Source organism: Oncorhynchus masou, chromosome 25, assembly GCF_036934945.1.
Source record: "Oncorhynchus masou masou isolate Uvic2021 chromosome 25, UVic_Omas_1.1, whole genome shotgun sequence".
Taxonomy (NCBI): Eukaryota; Metazoa; Chordata; class Actinopteri; order Salmoniformes; family Salmonidae; genus Oncorhynchus; species Oncorhynchus masou.
The window spans coordinates 4,267,297-4,290,005 of record NC_088236.1 but is presented as its reverse complement, the minus strand read 5'-3'; the positions used below and the strand labels follow the sequence as shown (position 1 = coordinate 4,290,005).

The window sequence follows — 22,709 nt, the reverse complement described above, 5'->3', positions numbered from 1 at the left end:
CAGAGCATCCCAAACATGCTCAACGGGTAACATGTCTGGTGAGTATACAGGCCATAGAAGAACTGGGACATTTTCAGCTTCCAGGAATTGTGTACAGATCCTTGCAACATGGGGCCGTGCATTAGCATACTGAAACATGAGGTGATGGAGGCGGATGAATGGTACGACAATGGGCCTCAGTATCTCATCACGGTATCTCTGTGCATTCAAATTGCCATCGATAAAATGCAACGGTTTGTTGTCCGTAGCTTCTGCCTGCCGATACCATAACCCCACCATGGGGCACTCTGTTCACAACGTTGACGTCGCCCACATGATGTCATACCCGCTGTCTGCCATCTTCCCGGTACAGTTGAAACCAGGATTCATCCGTAAAGAGCCCAATTCTCCAGCGAGGCCAGTGGCCATCGAAGGTAAGCATTTGCCAACTGAAGTTGGTTACGACGCCGAAACTGTTGGACATACTGCCAAATTCTCTAAAAAGACATTAGAGGCAGCTTATGATAGAGAAATTAACATTTAATTTTCTGGTGGACATTCTTGCTGTCAGCCTGCACGCTCCTGCAACTTGTCCCCAGCACAAGGTGCACCTGTGTAATGATCATGCTGTTTAATCAGCTTCTTGATATGCTACAACTGTCAGGTGGATGGATTATCTTGGCAAAGGATAAATACTCACTAACATGGATGTAAAAAAGAATTTGTGCACAACATTTGAGAGAAATAAGATTTTAGTGCATATGAAACATTTCTGGGATATTTTATTTCAGCTCATGAAACATGGGACCAACACTTTATATGTTGCGTTAATATGTGTCAGTATAAGTTTACACAACCGTTAGCCTATGTCCGGTACAACTAACGTCGACAGGCGAATAGACGAGCTACGGCTGGTGTCATCGATATTATGGCTGTCCGTCAATCTGTAGGGATGTTGAACCAAAGCCGTGTCATCATGACAAGCATATTAATGTTGTTTTTCTACTCCATTCTATTTTAAAATGTTTCAAGTAATTAGTCACATTTAAAAAATACAAACTTTCCGTACCATGGTCTAATGTTTTGCCACACCAAAATGTAATAACTCAAGACACTTTAGGCTTGACCAATTTAATCATTGCACACACCTATCAAATAAAATGTCGGTCAATAATTAGATTCATTTGTGATATTGACAACTGTGTCTAGAAGATGCTTTTGATGTTTTTTGCTATCGAGGACAAGGACGAAACGGATGAGTGTGTGTGTGTGTGAATCAACATACGGCTTTATTAACCTGGGTGGAACACGTACCGTTCCACTACTGTACACGGACACACTCACCAGAGAAAAGGCAGTCTTTCTCTGCCTTGCACCTTTGAATTACGATGTTGACGTCTTTTTGTATTCTCTCTTGTCTTGAACACATCCCCATGAAATAAACCCCACGGGAATGGCTTCTCTTCTCTAATTAAGGCAAAATAAGATCCCATCAAAGGACTGATGTATTTCCAGTAAACGGAATGTTCGATGGAGCTGGGCTGGCTGGTTGATACTGCTTTGGTTATATTCCAGGTGTCCGATCTTCGTACCGTTTCGTTTCAGCTCGTAGCGGATATCATCTCGAATAACAACCGATGATGATACTATTATAAGGCAGGAGTCGGCAGTAGTAGTAGTTCCGCACTTCGATGGATTTCATTAAAATAGCCTGTTCCACTTTTACTCCTCAAGCCCCAGTCTGCACTCTTAATCGCTATGCACTGCTAAACCCAATAATGGCGATCTGTAAAGCTAAGATCAAAGATGGTTATTAACCAAGATAGACCTGAGCCTGTCGTTTCCAATGAAGGCAAATGAATCATAGCGGGCCGAACAAGCGCCAGTTAGTGAGATCCTCTGGCATTAATTTGGATTTTTCCGATGGGGAACTCCTACTCTGTGATGTTCGCGTGTGCAATCAATTAAAATTGAGAGAAAGAAAATAAACTTCTGGAAAAGGGTAAAGTCTGCAAAAAGCATTCCACTCGGTTTGTTACAGATTCAAATTTTGTAAATCGATAACTGGTAAGAGATCAAATGTTTCATTGATGAGAAAATGTGCAGAATTTCGGACAAAATAAGATCTCGCGATATGTTCTTCAACTAACCGGACACTGGGCTTCCATTTATCGCCATATTTGGAAACGCCAACCGGATGATTCATATTTATATATCCGGTGAAATATCTGGCTCATTGTTCCATCTGTGCTAAAACTATGAGCCGACTGCTAGTCTTAAAGTGAAACCAACATCGCTTTAACTCCAACTAAGGTCGTCGCTAGTTACCACAGCCACAAAGTCATAAACCCCGCCTATTTCCACCACTTCTCTTTTTAAAACCAGATTTGAAACCTAACCTTAACCACACTGCTAACCTTATGCCTAATCATCATCTTAAATTTAGAACATAAAGCAAGTTTTATGAGACTCGAAATCGAGCTCAGGTGCATTCTGTTTCCATTGATCATCCTTGAGCTGTTTCTACAACTTGATTGGTGTCAACCTTGTGGTAAATTCAATAGGCTGGACATGATTTGGAAAGGCACACACCTGTCTATGTAAGGTCCCACAGTTGACAGTGCATGGCTGCATTCCAAACACTTAAAAGACCATCCCCTCAGCCCTCAAGTGAAGAGGACACTTGCAGGGAGAGGGAGGAAGGAATGATTTTTATAGATGGACTGCACTTGCCCGGAAAGTCATCACTCGTTCATCCCGTGATGATTGTGTTTCCAGCCGCCGGTAGCTTGTGGGCTACAGTCAATTACGAGTGCATGTCTACTTATATTAAATATATAATTATTAATATACGCCTACTGTATGATAGCTAGCTAATTAATTAGTGTTAGCCTGCCTACTGTATGATAGCTAGCTAATTAATTAGCTAGCTATCATACAGTAGGCAGGCTAACGTTAGTTAGCTAATTAATTAGCTAGCTATCATACAGTAAGCAGGCTAACGTTAGTTAGCTAATTAATTATCTAGCTATCATACAGTAGGCAGGCTAACGTTAGTTAGCTAATTAATTAGCGGGGCGGCAGGGTAGCCTAGTGGTTAGAGCATTGGACTAGTAACCGAAAGGTTGAGCAGACAAGGTACAAAATCTGTTGTTCTACCCCTGAACAGGCAGTTAACCCACTGTTCCTAGGCCGTCATTGAAAATAAGAATTTGTTCTTAACTGACTTGCCTAGTAAAATAAAGGTAAAAAAAAAAAATGATAGCTAGATAATTAATTAGCTAACTAATGTTAGCCTGCCTTCTGTATGATACAGTGCCTTGCGAAAGTATTCGGCCCCCTTGAACTTTGCGACCTTTTGCCACATTTCAGGCTTCAAACATAAAGATATAAAACTGTATTTTTTTGTGAAGAATCAACAACAAGTGGGACACAATCATGAAGTGGAACGACATTTATTGGATATTTAAAACTTTTTTAACAAATCAAAAACTGAAAAATTGGGCGTGCAAAATTATTCAGCCCCTTTACTTTCAGTGCAGCAAACTCTCTCCAGAAGTTCAGTGAGGATCTCTGAATGATCCAATGTTGACCTAAATGACTAATGATGTTAAATACAATTCACCTGTGTGTAATCAAGTCTCCGTATAAATGCACCTGCACTGTGATAGTCTCAGAGGTCCGTTAAAAGCGCAGAGAGCATCATGAAGAACAAGGAACACACCAGGCAGGTCCGAGATACTGTTGTGAAGAAGTTTAAAGCCGGATTTGGATACAAAAAGATTTCCTAAGCTTTAAACATCCCAAGGAGCATTGTGCAAGCGATAATATTGAAATGGAAGGAGTATCAGACCACTGCAAATCTACCAAGACCTGGCCGTCCCTCAACTTTCAGCTCATACAAGGAGAAGACTGATCAGAGATGCAGTCAAGAGGCCCATGATCACTCTGGATGAACTGCAGAGATCTACAGCTGAGGTGGGAGACTCTGTCCATAGGACAACAATCAGTCGTATATTGCACAAATCTGGCCTTTATGGAAGAGTGGCAAGAAGAAAGCCATTTCTTAAAGATATCCATAAAAAGTGTCGTTTAAAGTTTGCCACAAGCCACCTGGGAGACACACCAAACATGTGGAAGAAGGTGCTCTGGTCAGATGAAACCAAAATTGAACTTTTTGGCAACAATGCAAAACATTATGTTTGGCGCAAAAGCAACACAGCTCAACACCCAGAACACACCATCCCCACTGTCAAACATGGCGGTGGCAGCATCATGGTTTGGGCCTGCTTTTCTTCAGCAGGGACAGGGAAGATGGTTAAAATTGATGGGAAGATGGATGGAGCCAAATACAGGAAGAAATTGTAGGAATAAAATATTTTCTGGAAGAAAACCTGATGGAGTCTGCAAAAGACCTGAGACTGGGACGGAGATTTGTCTTCCAACAAGACAATGATCCAAAACATAAAGCAAAATCTACAATGGAATGGTTCAAAAATAAACATATCCAGGTGTTAGAATGGCCAAGTCAAAGTCCAGACCTGAATCCAATCGAGAATCTGTGGAAAGAACTGAAAACTGCTGTTCACAAATGCTCTCCAACCTCACTGAGCTCAAGCTGTTTTGCAAGGAGGAATGGGAGAAAAAAATTCAGTCTCTCGATGTGCAAAACTGATAGAGACATACCCCAAGCGACTTACAGCTGTAATCACAGCAAAAGGTGGCGCTACAAAGTATTAACTTAAGGGGGCTGAATAATTTTGCACGCCCAATTTTTCAGTTTTTGATTTGTTAAAAAAGTTTTAAATATCCAATAAATGTCGTTCCACTTCATGATTGTGTCCCACTTGTTGTTGATTCTTCACAAAAAAATAAAGATATAAAACTGTATGTTTGAAGCCTGAAATGTGGCAAAAGGTCGCAAAGTTCAAGGGGGCCGAATACTTTCGCAAGGCACTGTAGCTAGCTAACTAATGTTAGCCTGCCTACTGTATGATAGCTAGCTAATTAATTAGTTAATTAACTAACGTTAGCCTGCCTACTGTATGATAGCTAGCTAATTAATTAGTTAACTAACGTTAGCCTGCCTACTGTATGATAGCTAGCTAACTAACGTTAGCCTGCCTACTGTATGATAGCTAGCTAATTCATTAGCTGGAACTTCTGAAGAAGGAAAATATTTTATTCCTACAATTTCCAAAAGCTAACCAAACAAAAACATTTTACTTTTGCGAGACGTGTTTGTGCATTAGTAGCACAATTTTCACTTACACTTGTATGTTGACTTATCCATATTGAAGTTGAGGTTCAAAGTTTCGACTGACTTTTCTTAGCGAATGTGCAATCAATGCGAATTGAATTATGGGGCATTTCATAATTGTACACTCGCAAGCAATATCAAAAAACGGGGGTTGAGGGGCTTACGTTACAAACTTCCCTTGTTTGGCTAATCGTTTGGACCGACATCCAAGATGGTGACAGGGATTCCCCTGATGTGGGTCATCTTAGGGTCATGATAGGGGCTGCACCAAATGCTTGATGTATTATAATAATTGATTATGCTTCTGTTGTATTAATAGAAGGGGAATGGTTATAAGACCCTCCCCCACTAAATTTATAGGGTCCTCGACTACTGATTAACAATATAAGCAGTATAAGGTTTAATATTGTTCCACAGTTCTTTTCTAGTCTCTGCCTCTTATAAGAAACGGTCTGGGGGATGTGTGTACAGTCAAAACAGGGTGTCTGTGAGAAAGCGCCTCAAGGCTAAAAGCGATACATAAACACAGACCTCTGCAGGGGAGTAAATAGATAAGAGATAAGTCAAACATAACACTCACTGTAAGCCACACGGGAATATAACATTACTGCTGAGCCCTTAGAAAACACTGGACTTGCTTTCTCCCGCGAGTTTGTATAACTGTATATGCATGGGCTTGGTCTCATGAGTAGAAGGTGTTGATGTAGGCAGTTACATCACTAGGGGTTCGACTGCAAGCATATTAAAGCAACTTTGACTTTTTTTATTTTGCAGAATTTACTCTGAAACATACGTGCTGTGTTTCTGTTGTCAACTTCTGTCTGCAATTGCATTAATAAAGGTTTGATTGATTTACTTAAAGAAGATATTGTCTGACTGCTGATTTCACCAATAAGCCAATGATTGACAAGGACCCTACCGCAACATCCCCAAGGGCATAAGGCGAGGATAAGTGGACGAGGTTTGTGTCTTTAATAAGTTTGGAATGCAGCCCATGTCAGAGCAAAAACCAAACCGTGATGTCGAAGGAATTGTCCATAGAGCTCAGAGACAGGATTGTGTCAAGGCACAGATCTGGGGAAAAGTAAGAAATTATTTCTGCCATATTGAAGGTCCCCAAGAACACAGTGGCCTCCATCATTCTTAAATGGAAGAAGTTTGGAACCACCAAGACTCTTCCTAGAGGTGGCCGCCCGGCTAAACCGAGCAATCGGGGGAGAAGGACCTTGGTCAGGGAGGTGACCAAGAACCTGATGGTCACTCTGACAGAGTTCCAGAGTTCCTTGTGGAGATGGGAGAATCTTCCAGAAGAACAACCATCTCTGCAGCATCAGGCCTTCATGGTAGAGTGGCCAGATGGAAGCCACTCCTCTGTAAAAGGCAAATGACAGCCTGCTTGGAGTTTGCCAAAAGGCATCTAAAGACTCTAAAAACATGAGAAACAAGATTCTCTGGTCTGATGGTGAAACCAATGTTTAACTCTTTGGCCTGAATGCCAAGCGTCAACATAATATATTACATTTTTTAATGTCCCGTTGGTAGGATAGTTTCGAGTGGAGATCATCCAGTTTAATTTCCAGTGATGGCACGTTGACAGGGATTTGGTTCTTCGTCCAGTTCGAGGTGAGTAATCGCTGTTCTGATTCTAGAAGCTCTTTTCGGTCATAAGAGACGGTAGCAGCAACATTATGTACAAAATAAGTTAAAAACAATGCAGGAAAACACACAGTAGAACAGTCGGTTAGGAGCCCGTAAAACGGCAGCCGTCCCCTTTGGTGCCATTATTAATCTCAGTCAAATTGTCTACAGTATTTAATTAACTGGCAGGGGTTCATTCTATAGGCTAAAGGACTCCTGATATAATTTATGTCTTAATCTGTTGTTGTCTAGTACTGTCTTTTTGCAAGCGAGCTAGGACCATCTACTTTATGAACTGCTGACTGTCTTCCCAGAAGCCTACTTGGTGTGTGAACTGCTGACTGTCTTCCCAGAAGCCTACTTGGTGTGTGAACTGCTGACTGTCTTCCCAGAAGCCTACTTGGTGTGTGAACTGCTGACTGTCTTCCCAGAAGCCTACTTGGTGTGTGAACCGCTGACTGTCTTCCCAGTAGCCTTCTTGGTGTGTGAACTGCTGACTGTCTTCCCAGAAGCCTACTTGGTGTGTGAACTGCTGACTGTCTTCCCAGAAGCCTACTTGGTGTGTGAACTGCTGACTGTCTTCCCAGTAGCCTACTTGGTGTGTGAACTGCTGACTGTCTTCCCAGAAGCCTACTTGGTGTGTGAACTGCTGACTGTCTTCCCAGTAGCCTTCTTGGTGTGTGAACTGCTGACTGTCTTCCCAGTAGCCTTCTTGGTGTGTGAACTACTGACTGCTCATAACTTGCAGATGATTGTTGATACATCAACCAGGATCATGGGGCAGGGTAATTTGTGATTGTTGTTGTTTTAATAATTACTAGCTTTTATGGAGGGGGAGTGGTTTCACCTCTGCAAGGCAATTCGAAATTAGTGTTGGTATTTAGTACTGTCTAAATTTAGTCGCACTCTTCTCTCTCTGCCACTACCCTCTCCTATTTTATCCTATCATCTCTCCCTTTTGCTAAATCCTTCTCGCTCCGGTCTCCTGATTCTGCATCTTCGACCCTACTCTCCTCCCTTTCTACATCCTATGACTTGCACTGTACCCTATCTTCCCGGCTGGCTGGGCCCTCCCCTCCTGCTTCGTGGCCGAGTGACTCATGGGGAGCTTACCAAACAGGACTGTGGTCAGCTGAGCAAAAATGGAGGAAAACTAAACTTCCGGAGGCCTTTTCATCCTTTCACTCCCTCCTCTTCCTCTGTATCCACTGTTAAAGCCACTTCCTATCGCTCTAAATTTCAAGCTTCTGCCTCTAAACCTAGGAAACAATTTTCCACCTTCTTCTCCCTCCTTAATCCTCCACCCCGCCTCCTCCCTCTCTGCGGATTACTTTGTCAACCCCTTTGAAAAGAAGGTTGACGACATCCACTCCTCATTCACTCAAGTCTATTGAGTCCACGGGTCCCACTCACACAGAACAACACAAACAAGTGATTCGCTGGTTCATGCTCTACAACAGCCGTAGAGTATCACCTTTCCTCACACACGAAGTGGTGCAAATCCTAATCCAGGCACTTGTCATCTCCAGTCTAGACTACTGCATCTCGCTGTTTTGCTGGTTTCCCCACTTCTACCATCAAACCCCTGTAACCTATCCAGAACACCACAGCCCGCCTGGTGTTCAACCTTCCTAAGTTTTCCCTAAGTCACCCTGCTCCTCCGCACACTTCACTGGCTTCCAGTCTAAGCTCGTATTCACTACAAGACCATGGTACTTGCCTACAGAGCAGCAAGAAGAACTTCCCCTCCCTACTTTAAGGCTGTGCTCAAACCCTTACACCCCAACCCAAGTACTCCACTCTGCCACCTCTGGTCTCTTGGCCCTTCCATCCCTCCCAAATTTCAGTCACTATGGATTTTATTTTACCTTTATTTAACTAGGCAAGTCAGTTAAGAAATTCTTATTTACCAAGACGGCCTACCCCGGCCAAACCAGAACCAGGACGACGCTGGGCCAATTGTGCGCCCCAATCACGGCTAGTTGTGATACAGCCTGGAATCGAATCACCCCGAGCACCGAGATGCAGTGCCTTAGACCGTTGCGCTACTCGGGAGCCCAAGAGGATAAGAGGATCTGCTAAATTAAATTGGTTTCTAAAGTCCAGGCTCTGTCTTTGTTAAATAAAGGCTGAATGACCTGAAGGCTGAATGACGCGAAGGCTGAATGACGCGAAGGCTGAATGACGCGAAGGCTGAATGACGCGAAGGCTGAATGACCTGAAGGCTGAATGACCTGAAGGCTGAATGACGCAAAGGCTGAATGACGCAAAGGCTGAATGACGCAAAGGCTGAATGACGCGAAGGCTGAATGACGCGAAGGCTGAATGACCTGAAGGCTGAATGACCTGAAGGCTGAATGACGCAAAGGCTGAATGACGCAAAGGCTGAATGACGCAAAGGCTGAATGACGCAAAGGCTGAATGACGCGAAGGCTGAATGACGCGAAGGCTGAATGACGTGCTTACTCTAACAAGTCTTCACTCTCTTGAAATCTACTTCTAGAAAAAGCTTAGAAAAGGTGATTTCAAGGAAAAAGAAGACTTGAACTGAAAGTTTTAACATGTTAATTGAACACATACCTCCAGACAGTGCACAGTTAAAATAGACAATAGAACACGTTTTAATGACACTGAAGATGTGTACATTACCGATTCAGATTTGTACAAAAATATTCCCAAATACAGATTATTATTTTTTATTTTTTTTACAGAAATACCACATCCAAGAAACTATTAATTTAACTCTGGGCCCATATTCACAAAGCGTCTTAGAATATAAGTGCTGATCTAGGATCAGATCGATCCTGTCCATATACTGTAATCTTACTTATTATGATGTGAAAGCATACACTGATTCTAAATCAGCACTCCTACTGTGAGATGCTTTAAGACTACAGGTCCTGGTGCTGTGTGAAAGGTGTCACCGACTAGGATTCGAATCCAGGTCAGCGGTCACAAGACTGTTTTAGCCATTTATGAGACACTTCCTGAATAGGGCCTTTATCATAGCACCACAGTAGGGTAACACAACCCTCACGCAGGCACTTCATGTTTGGATTTAACCAACCTAGAAGACCAGGTGTGATGAATTTAGGCAATCACTGAACTGATCAATTGGTTCAGTTGGTCAGATGTGGCGAGTAGTTGGAACCATATCCTGCTGTACCTGAGGCCCTTCAGGAACAGGGTTACCTACCCTGCACCACAGGGCCTATGTTCCCTGCCACACACACACAACATATTAATCTACTCTCATTTTGTTCAAAATGGCATCCTATTCCCTATGTAGTGCACTACTTTTGACCACTCCTGTAAGTGAGCAAACTTGGATTTCCTGTCTGTATGTAATAGCATAACCAAACGCAAAAAAAAATATATAATAATAATAATAATAATAATAATAATGTACACATTAAAAGAACATGAACAAAGTAGAAGAAAAACCTGAATTGACCAAAAGTTTGTTGTAGCTTTTTGTTAACCACCATTATCAGAAGATATTCAACAGCAGATCAGTTCCTTTACAGCAACAGAATATCATTTATTTTAATAAATCAACCGCATAAAACCCAAGATTAGAGCGATATTCTGAGCAATGTTATATTTTTCAACCATTGCCGTTAAAATAGCCCTGTAATGTACAAATTCTCCAAGTGTATATCGTGCTGCACCACAATATGTGCTCACGATCATACGTACACAAAAAAATCTAAACATACCTTGCAGTCATACAATTCAAAATGACAGTTTAAATGGACACTAAACCAATGGAAAGACGATCAAGTCAGCCTAATTCAAATGTACAGTAACACGAGACACTATTTACAACGAGCGTTCTGAAACAAGAGTTGTGCTTCAGAATGTAAGAGCTGTGGGTATTGTAATACATGGTTTGAACCCTGCCAGATACAGTAACCTACCATGTCACATTTACAGTAGCCTACCAGACATGTCACATTTACAGTAACCTACCAGACATGTCACATATACAGTAACCTACCATACATGTCACATATACAGTAACCTACCAGACATGTCACATTTACAGTAACCTACCAAACATGTCACATTTACAGTAACCTACCATACATGTCACATTTACAGTAACCTACCATACATGTCACATTTACAGTAACCTACCAGACATGTCACATATACAGTAACCTACCAGACATGTCACATTTACAGTAACCTACCAAACATGTCACATTTACAGTAACCTACCAAACATGTCACATTTACAGTAACCTACCAGACATGTCACATTTACAGTAGCCTACCAGACATGTCACATTTACAGTAACCTACCAGACTTGTCACATTTCCAGTAACCTACCATACATGTCACATTTACAGTAACCTACCATACATGTCACATTTACAGTAACCTACCAGACATGTCACATATACAGTAACCTACCATACATGTCACATTTACAGTAACCTACCAAACATGTCACATTTACAGTAACCTACCATGTCACATTTACAGTAACCTACCAAACATGTCACATTTACAGTAACCTACCATACATGTCACATTTACAGTAACCTACCATACATGTCACATTTACAGTAACCTACCAAACATGTCACATTTACAGTAACCTACCATACATGTCACATTTACAGTAACCTACCATACATGTCACATTTACAGTAACCTACCAAACATGTCACATTTACAGTAACCTACCAGACATGTCACATTTACAGTAGCCTACCAGACATGTCACATTTACAGTAACCTACCAGACTTGTCACATTTCCAGTAACCTACCATACATGTCACATTTACAGTAACCTACCATACATGTCACATTTACAGTAACCTACCATACATGTCACATTTACAGTAACCTACCAAACATGTCACATTTACAGTAACCTACCAAACATGTCACATTTACAGTAACCTACCAGACATGTCACATTTACAGTAACCTACCAGACATGTCACATATACAGTAACCTACCAGACACGTCACATTTACAGTAACCTACCATACATGTCACATTTACAGTAACCTACCAAACATGTCACATTTACAGTAACCTACCATACATGTCACATTTACAGTAACCTACCATACATGTCACATTTACAGTAACCTACCATGTCACATTTACAGTAACCTACCAGACACGTCACATTTACAGTAACCTACCATGTCACATTTACAGTAACCTACCATACATGTCACATGAATGGTAGGACATCAGGTTCTGTTGTATTTCAGAGAGAGAACTAAAAATGGAAAACACATGTGGTTAGTCTGTACTGTATACACCTTTAACAGTAAGACACATTAAATCAATGGTGTGGAATTTCAGGAGATAAAAAATATGTTATAAATATGGATAAAGTAGAAACTTCAACGCACTCTATACTTAATCATTAAAATGAATCATTTCAATTCATTTCTAAAATGTCTTATTTTCAAATATCAGGTTTAGAACATTGGATTGGCACACCATGCACGCACATTAAGTACCGTACAATGCAACTCCAGTAGCGTAACGCCGTAGCTCTAATCCAACTCAACTCCAGTAGCGTCAAGCCGTAGCTCTAATCCAACTCAACTCCAGTAGCGTAACACCGTAGCTCTAATCCAACTCAACTCCAGTAGCGTAACGCCGTAGTTCTAATCCAACTCAACTCCAGTAGCGTAACGCTGTAGCACTAATCCAACTCAACTCCAGTAGTGTAACGCTGTAGCACTAATCCAAATCCACTCCAGTAGCGTAAGGCCGTAGCTCTAATCCAACTCAACTCCAGTAGCGTAAGGCCATAGCTCTAATCCAACTCAACTCCAGTAGCGTAACGCTGTAGCACTAATCCAAATCCACTCCAGTAGCGTAAAGCCGTAGCTCTAATCCAACTCAACTCCAGTAGCGTAAGGCCATAGCTCTAATCCAACTCAACTCCAGTAGCGTAACGCTGTAGCACTAATCCAAATCCACTCCAGTAGCGTAAAGCCGTAGCTCTAATCCAACTCCACTCCAGTAGCGTAAAGCCGTAGCTCTAATCCAACTCAGTTTTCAAATAGAGTTATCTTCCAACGATGCAGAAAGAGGTGAGTCTCTGACACAGGTACTGTAGGTGTCACATTGGGTCAGTGTGAGGATTTAGGTGACAAGATACAGGGTACACTGAGAGGATACCTACAGGGTAAACTGAGAGGATACCTACAGGGTAAACTGAGAGGATCCCTACAGGGTAAACTGATGGATACCTACAGGGTAAACTGATGGATACCTACAGGGTAAACTGATGGATACCTACAGGGTAAACTGAGAGGATACCTACAGGGTAAACTGAGAGGATCCCTACAGGGTAAACTGAGAGGATCCCTACAGGGTAAACTGAGAGGATACCTACAGGGTAAACTGATGGATACCTACAGGGTAAACTGATGGATACCTACAGGGTAAACTGAGAGGATACCTACAGGGTAAACTGAGAGGATAACTACAGGGTAAACTGAGAGGATACCTACAGGGTAAACTGAGAGGATACCTACAGGGTAAACTGAGAGGATAACTACAGGGTAAACTGAGAGGATAACTACAGGGTAAACTGAGAGGATACCTACAGGGTAAACTGAGAGGATACCTACAGGGTAAACTGAGAGGATCCCTACAGGGTAAACTGAGAGGATACCTACAGGGTAAACTGAGAGGATCCCTACAGGGTAAACTGATGGATACCTACAGGGTAAACTGATGGATACCTACAGGGTAAACTGATGGATACCTACAGGGTAAACTGATGGATACCTACAGGGTAAACTGAGAGGATAACTACAGGGTAAACTGATGGATACCTACAGGGTAAACTGAGAGGATACCTACAGGGTAAACTGAGAGGATACTTACAGGGTAAACTGAGAGGATACCTACAGGGTAAACTGAGAGGATACTTACAGGGTAAACTGAGAGGATACCTACAGGGTAAACTGAGAGGATACTTACAGGGTAAACTGAGAGGATACCTACAGGGTAAACTGAGAGGATACCTACAGGGTAAACTGAGAGGATACCTACAGGGTAAACTGAGAGGATACCTACAGGGTAAACTGAGAGGATACCTACAGGGTAAACTGAGAGGATACCTACAGGGTAAACTGAGAGGATACCTACAGGGTAAACTGATGGATACCTACAGGGTAAACTGAGAGGATACCTACAGGGTAAACTGAGAGGATCCCTACAGGGTAAACTGAGAGGATAACTACAGGGTAAACTGATGGATACCTACAGGGTAAACTGAGAGGATCCCTACAGGGTAAACTGAGAGGATACCTACAGGGTAAACTGAGAGGATCCCTACAGGGTAAACTGAGAGGATACCTACAGGGTAAACTGATGGATACCTACAGGGTAAACTGAGAGGATCCCTACAGGGTAAACTGAGAGGATCCCTACAGGGTAAACTGAGAGGATACCTACAGGGTAAACTGAGAGGATACCTACAGGGTAAACTGAGAGGATACCTACAGGGTAAACTGAGAGGATCCCTACAGGGTAAACTGAGAGGATCCCTACAGGGTAAACTGAGAGGATACCTACAGGGTAAACTGATGGATACCTACAGGGTAAACTGCGAGGATACCTACAGGGTACACTGAGAGGATACCTACAGGGTACACTGATGGATACCTACAGGGTAAACTGAGAGGATCCCTACAGGGTAAACTGAGAGGATACCTACAGGGTAAACTGAGAGGATACCTACAGGGTAAACTGAGAGGATCCCTACAGGGTAAACTGATGGATACCTACAGGGTAAACTGAGAGGATACCTACAGGGTAAACTGAGAGGATACCTACAGGGTAAACTGAGAGGATCCCTACAGGGTAAACTGAGAGGATACCTACAGGGTAAACTGAGAGGATACCTACAGGGTAAACTGAGAGGATCCCTACAGGGTAAACTGATGGATACCTACAGGGTAAACTGAGAGGATACCTACAGGGTAAACTGAGAGGATACCTACAGGGTAAACTGATGGATACCTACAGGGTACACTGATGGATACCTACAGGGTAAACTGAGAGGATACCTACAGGGTACACTGAGAGGATACCTACAGGGTAAACTGAGAGGATCCCTACAGGGTAAACTGAGAGGATCCCTACAGGGTAAACTGATGGATACCTACAGGGTAAACTGAGAGGATACCTACAGGGTAAACTGATGGATACCTACAGGGTAAACTGAGAGGATACCTACAGGGTAAACTGAGAGGATACCTACAGGGTAAACTGAGAGGATACCTACAGGGTAAACTGATGGATACCTACAGGGTAAACTGAGAGGATACCTACAGGGTAAACTGATGGATACCTACAGGGTACACTGAGAGGATACCTACAGGGTAAACTGAGAGGATAACTACAGGGTAAACTGAGAGGATACCTACAGGGTAAACTGAGAGGATACCTACAGGGTAAACTGAGAGGATACCTACAGGGTAAACTGATGGATACCTACAGGGTAAACTGAGAGGATACCTACAGGGTAAACTGAGAGGATACCTACATGGTAAACTGATGGATACCTACAGGGTAAACTGAGAGGATACCTACAGGGTAAACTGAGAGGATACCTACAGGGTAAACTGATGGATACCTACAGGGTAAACTGAGAGGATACCTACAGGGTAAACTGAGAGGATACCTACATGGTAAACTGAGAGGATACCTACAGGGTAAACTGAGAGGATAACTACAGGGTAAACTGATGGATACCTACAGGGTAAACTGAGAGGATACCTACAGGGTAAACTGATGGATACCTACAGGGTAAACTGAGAGGATACCTACAGGGTAAACTGAGAGGATACCTACATGGTAAACTGATGGATACCTACAGGGTAAACTGAGAGGATACCTACAGGGTAAACTGAGAGGATACCTACAGGGTAAACTGAGAGGATACCTACAGGGTAAACTGAGAGGATCCCTACAGGGTAAACTGATGGATACCTACAGGGTAAACTGAGAGGATACCTACAGGGTAAACTGATGGATACCTACAGGGTAAACTGAGAGGATAACTACAGGGTAAACTGATGGATACCTACAGGGTACACTGAGAGGATACCTACAGGGTAAACTGATGGATACCTACAGGGTAAACTGATGGATACCTACAGGGTAAACTGAGAGGATAACTACAGGGTAAACTGAGAGGATACCTACAGGGTACACTGAGAGGATACCTACACGGTAAACTGAGAGGATACCTACAGGGTAAACTGATGGATACCTACAGGGTAAACTGAGAGGATACCTACAGCGTAAACTGACCGATACCTACAGGGTAAACTGATTGATACCTACAGGGTAAACTTACCGATACCTTCACATAAAATAAGGTTGGTTCAAATAAGAGGTAAAGTTTTTCAAGGCAAAGTGACAATTTAATGTTATTCATAAAATAATCACATTTTAAGAGAGAAAAAAAAACACTTTTGCTGTAGTGAAGTCTGATTGAGCTGATTGTACACAAATGGCAGTTGATTATAAACAACAGCAGTTATACTAGTATACAACACTGAGTGTACAAAACATTAGGAACACCTGCTATTTCCATGACGTAGACTGACGAGGTGAATCCAGGTGAAATCTATGATCCTTGTTGATGTCTTGTCAAATCCACTTCAATCAGTGAAGATGAAGGGGAGGAGACAGGTTGAAGAAGGACTTTTTAAGCCTTTGAAACATGGATTGTGTGTGTTTGCCATTCAGAGGGTGAATAGGCAAGACAGCAGATTTAAGTCCCTTTGAACAGGGTATGGTAGTAGGTTCCAGGCATACCAGTTTGTGTCAAGAACTGCAACGCTGCTGGGTGTGTATCAAGAATGGTCCACCACCGAAAGGAGGAGGATCCAGCCAACTTCACACAACTGTGAGAAGCATTGGAGTCAACATGGGCCAGCATCCCTGTGGAACGCTTTGGACACCTTGTAGAGATATTCCAAGATGCCACCATAAAGACACTCTCTTATCCTCCTGTATAACACACTATATTAGCCTCTCGTCTTCTTGTATAAAACACTAAAATAGTCTAATATCCTCCTGTATAAAACACTATAATAGCCTCTTGTCCTCCTGTATAGAACACTATAATAGTATCTTGTCCTCCTGTATAAGACACTATAATAGTCTAATATCCTCCTGTATAAAAACACTATAATAGTATCTTGTCCTCCTGTATAAAACACTATAATAGCCTCTCGTCCTCCTGTATAAAAACACTATAATAGTATCTTGTCCTCCTGTATAAGACACTATAATAGCCTCTCGTCCTCCTGTATAAAAACACTATAATAGTATCTTGTCCTCCTGTATAAAACACTATAATAGCCTCTCGTCCTCCTGTATAAAAACACTATAATAGTATCTTGTCCTCCTGTATAAGACACTATAATAGCCTCTCGTCCTCCTGTATAAAACACTATAATAGTATCTCGTCCTCCTGTATAAGACACTATAATAGCCTCTCGTCCTCCTGTATAAAACACTATAATAGTGTCTTGTCCTCCTGTATAAAACACTATACTCGTCTATCTTGTCCTCCTGTACAAAAACACTATAATAGTCTAAAATCCTCCTGTATAAAACACTATAATAGCCTCTTGTCCTCCTGTATAAAACACTATAATAGTCTTATATCCTCCTGTATAAGACACTATAATAGCCTCTTGTCCTCCTGTATAAAACACTATAATAGTCTAATATTCTCCTGTATAAGACAATATAATATTCTAATATCCTCCTGTATAAGACACTATAATAGTGTCTTGTCCTCCTGTATAAAACACTATAATAGTATATTGTCCTCCTGTATAAAACACTATAATAGTCTAATATCCTCCTGTATAAGACACTATAATAGCCTCTTGTCCTCCTGTATAAAACACTATAATAGTCTCATATCCTCCTGTATAAGACACTATAATAGCCTCTTGTCCTCCTGTATAAAACACTATAATAGTCTTATATCCTCCTGTATAAGACACTATAATAGCCTCTTGTCCTCCTGTATAAAACACTATAATAGTATCTCGTCCTCCTGTATCAGACACTATAATAGCCTCTTGTCCTCCTGTATAAAACACTATAATAGTATCTCGTCCTCCTGTATAAGACACTACAATAGCCTCTTGTCCTCCTGTATGAAACACGAAAATAAAAGAAAGAATGCTTCATACTCCACGATCTGGTTTTGACACTCTTATTTTGAGTGGGTTACATGTAGACAGCTGGGTTGGGTTACATTCCGGACCGAATTGCAGTCTGCTTTAACAAAATAACCACTTAGCAATGTCTGTCCGTTTCATCAGAATATGTCATGATAATAACATGTCAGCCATCGTAGCTATATGTATAGTTCTCTGAGATATGTCTGTCATACAAAAGTCCTGGATTATATATTATGTCACCTCAAGCTGACATTCGTGTTCTACGAGGTACGTCTGGTTCTTCATATTAGTTCTATATGTCTGGTGTATGTCTGTCATACAGAGGTCTGCGGTTTCCTGATGACAAGCTGCACGGGGCCTTCGCTGACGGCCTTGATGATGTTCCAGGCGTCGTAATGCATGAGGCCCTGCAGCGAGCGTCCGTTGACCTCCAGTACCTCGTCCCCCACGTCCACCACCCTCGACAGCTCCGCAGCACCACCTAGAGGAGGTTGGGTTCATTATGATCAGACGTTATAATGGGTCATAAATGGCCATGACAATTATTACAACGCATTATACCTGTATCATAATACATTATAACTATCATAATGCATTATAACTATCATAATGCATTATAACAGTATCATAATGCATTATAACACTATCATAATGCATTATAGCTATCATAATGCATTATAACTATCATAATGCATTATACCTGTATCATAATGCATTATACCTGTATCATAATGCATTATAGCTATCATAATGCATTATAACTATCATACTGCATTATAACACTATCATAATGCATTATAACACTATCATAATGCATTATAGCTATCATAATAATGCATTATAACTATCATAATGCATTATACCTGTATCATAATGCATTATAACTATCATAATGCATTAAAACTATCATAATGCATTATAACAGTATCATAATGCATTATAACTATCATAATGCATTATAACAGTATCATAATGCATTATAACTATCATAATGCATTATAACAGTATCATAATGCATTATAACTATCATAATGCATTATACCTGTATCATAAATCATTATAACTATCATAATGCATTATAACAGTATCACAATGCATTATAACTATCATAATGCATTATAACAGTATCATAATGCATTATAACTATCCTAATGCATTATAGCAGTATCATAATGCATTATAGCAGTATCATAATGCATTACAGCTATCATAATGCTTTATAACTATCATAATGCATTATAGCTATCATAATGCATTATAACAGTATCATAATGCATTAAAACAGTATCATAATGCATTATAACAGTATCATAATGCATTATAACAGTATCATAATGAATTATAACTATCATAATGCATTATAACTATCAAAATGCATTATACCTGTATCATAATGCATTATAACAATCATGATGCATTATAACTATCACAATGCATTATAACAGTATCATAATGCATTATAGCTATCATAATGCATTAAAACAGTATCATAATGCATTAAAACAGTATCATAATGCATTAAAACAGTATCATAATGCATTATAACAGTATCATAATGCATTATAACTATCATAATGCATTATAGCATTATCATAATGCATTACAGCGATCATAATGCATTATAACTATCATAATGCATTATAACAGTATCATAATGCATTATAGCTATCATAATGCATTACAGCTATCATAATGCATTATAACTATCATAATGCATTATAACAGTATCATAATGCATTATAGCTATCATAATGCATTATAACAGTATCATAATGCATTATAACTATCATAATGCATTATAACACTATCATAATACATTTTAACTATCATAATGCATTATAACTATCATAATGCATTATAGCTATCATAATGCATTATAGCTATCATAACGCATTATAGCTATCATAATGCATTATAACTATCACAATGCATTATAACTATCATAATGCATGATACCTGCGTACTTAAATGTTGGATCTATAAAACCTTGTTGTAATAGATAGTGTAGGATTCTGAAAGCGCTCTTCCGCCATGGCATCTCTCCCTTACATGTAACCCAGCTGTCTACATGTAACCCAGCCCAGCTGTCTACATGTAACCCAGCCCAGCTGTCTACATGTAACCCAACCCAGCTGTCTACATGTAACCCAACCCAGCTGTCTACATGTAACCCAGCTGTCTACATGTAACCCAGCTGTCTACATGTAACCCAGCTGTCTACATGTAACCCAACTGTCTACATGTAACCCAGCTGTCTACATGTAACCCAGCTGTCTACATGTAACCCAACCCAGCTGTCTACATGTAACCCAGCTGTCTACATGTAACCCAACTGTCTACATGTAACCCAGCTGTCTACATGTAACCCAGCTGTCTACATGTAACCCAGCTGTCTACATGTAACCCAACTGTCTACATGTAACCCAGCTGTCTACATGTAACCCAGCTGTCTACATGTAACCCAGCTGTCTACATGTAACCCAACTGTCTACATGTAACCCAACCCAGCTGTCTACATGTAACCCAGCTGTCTACATGTAACCCAGCTGTCTACATGTAACCCAGCTGTCTACATGTAACCCAACCCAGCTGTCTACATGTAACCCAGCTGTCTACATGTAACCCAACTGTCTACATGTAACCCAACCCAGCTGTCTACATGTAACCCAGCTGTCTACATGTAACCCAACCCAGCTGTCTACATGTAACCCAACTGTCTACATGTAACCCAGCCCAGCTGTCTACATGTAACCCAACCCAGCTGTCTACATGTAACCCAACCCAGCTGTCTACATGTAACCCAGCTGGTTACATGTAACCCAGCTGTCTACATGTAACCCAACTGTCTACATGTAACCCAACCCAGCTGTCTACATGTAACCCAGCTGTCTACATGTAACCCAGCTGTCTACATGTAACCCAACTGTCTACATGTAACCCAACCCAGCTGTCTACATGTAACCCAGCTGTCTACATGTAACCCAACTGTCTACATGTAACCCAGCCCAGCTGTCTACATGTAACCCAACCCAGCTGTCTACATGTAACCCAACCCAGCTGTCTACATGTAACCCAGCTGTCTACATGTAACCCAGCTGTCTACATGTAACCCAACCCAGCTGTCTACCTCTCTCCTCTCCTCTCCTCTCCTCTCCTCTCCTCTCCTCTCCTCTCCTCTCCTCTCCTCATTGGAAAGTCTGAATTGGCAGACAAGCTCACTGACCGTGTCTGTTTTGACTGCCATGCTAGGGAAATGCCCCCTCTGGTGGCCATATGCTGACACTGCCATACCACCATAGGAATAAAGACCAAGGTATTGGGTGTGTCTGTTCCTTTGTGTGTGTGTGTGTTGGCTGACCTTTGAAGACTCGTTTAACGTTGAGGGGTAGGTCTCCGTGTGCCGAGGCCTTGCCCCCCTCCAGGCTGAAGCCCAGACCAGCTGATGTCTTCAGCAGCTCCACCCTCAGAGCCCCGTCAGGACCCACCTCCACCACTATGGGAACACACAGAGGCACAGTGAGCACCCAGTCCCGCAGGAATCATGTCAGCTCTATACAAATAGCACTTTGGTTTCAGGAACTGAAGCAACTGCTTGTTCACCCCGCTACCATCCAGAAGGCGAGGTCAGTACAGGTGCATCAAAGCTGGGACCGAGAGACTGAAAAACAGCTTCTATCTCAACGCCATCAGACTGTTAAACAGCCACCACTAACATTGAGTGGCTGCTGCCAACACACTGACTCAACTCCAGCTCACTTTAATAATGGAAATTGATGAAAAATATATCACTAGCCACTTTAAACAATGCTACTTAATATAATGTTTACATACCCTACATTACTCATCTCATATGTATATGTATATACTGTACTCTATATCATCTACTGCATCTTTATGTAATACATGTATCACTAGCCACTTTAACTATGCCACTTTGTTTACATACTCATCTCATATGTATATACTGTACTCGATACCATCCACTGTATCTTGCCTATGCCGTTCTGTACCATCACTCATTCATATATCTTTATGTACATATTCTTTATCCCTTTACACTCGTGTGTATAAGGTAGTAGTTTTGGAATTGTTAGCTAGAAAATGAAAAACCTTTTCTGATAATGGTTAATGAGAAAATGAGTTTTGATTAACGTCTCTATCAAACATGGTTATTGATACGGTATGATACAACGGGTGGGTCTAGTGTTGAATGCTGATTGGTTAACATCTATAGCAAAACAAAATGGCAGAGAAGTTCTTACTTACTTATTACTTTTCTGTTTGCAGGACAACCGTCCTCTAAATCAAATCAAATCAAAGTTTATTGCTCACGTATATAGATTTGCAGATGTTATTTCAGGTGCAGCATAGTGCTTGTGTTTCTAGCTTCCAACAGTGCAGTAATACCTAGTGCTTGTGTTTCTAGCTTCCAACAGTGCAGTAATACCTAGTGCTTGTGTTTCTAGCTTCCAACAGTGCAGTAATACCTAGTGCTTGTGTTTCTAGCTTCCAACAGTGCAGTAATACCTAGTGCTTGTGTTTCTAGCTCCAACAGTGCAGTAATACCTAGTGCTTGTGTTTCTAGCTTCCAACAGTGCAGTAATACCAAATGCTTGTGT

At 41.2% G+C, this 22,709-nt stretch overlaps 2 protein-coding genes and 1 long non-coding RNA gene across 4 annotated transcripts in view; all 3 read right to left on the bottom strand.

Moving 5' to 3' along the window:
- The window catches only part of LOC135513699 (protein mono-ADP-ribosyltransferase PARP8-like), a 104,329-nt gene extending 102,409 nt beyond the window's left edge, over positions 1–1,920 (bottom strand). Inside the window, exon 1 of one of the 2 annotated variants that reach the window (XM_064936571.1) lies at positions 1,324–1,920. In XM_064936571.1, coding sequence (XP_064792643.1) covers positions 1,324–1,414 — 91 coding nt within the window. In that variant the 5' untranslated portion in view covers positions 1,415–1,920. The remainder of the gene's footprint in view (positions 1–1,323) is intronic. The other variant, XM_064936572.1, reaches the window with a different exon arrangement.
- A 7,554-nt stretch (positions 1,921–9,474) lies between these two features.
- On the bottom strand, positions 9,475–13,518 carry LOC135513698 (uncharacterized). Its single transcript, XR_010451570.1, has 2 exons — positions 11,322–13,518; positions 9,475–10,793 (listed from the first exon to the last, which is right to left on the bottom strand). It is a non-coding gene; the product is annotated as an uncharacterized LOC135513698 (long non-coding RNA).
- Positions 13,519–15,979: 2,461 nt separating this feature from the next.
- Positions 15,980–22,709, bottom strand: part of LOC135513697 (PDZ domain-containing protein 2-like) — a 230,329-nt gene continuing 223,599 nt past the window's right edge. Inside the window, exons 24-25 of the mRNA XM_064936570.1 lie at positions 21,449–21,583; positions 15,980–18,571 (exon numbers count right to left, since the gene is read on the bottom strand). Of these exons, the coding sequence (XP_064792642.1) occupies positions 18,405–18,571; positions 21,449–21,583 (302 nt within the window). The 3' untranslated portion in view covers positions 15,980–18,404. The remainder of the gene's footprint in view (positions 18,572–21,448; positions 21,584–22,709) is intronic.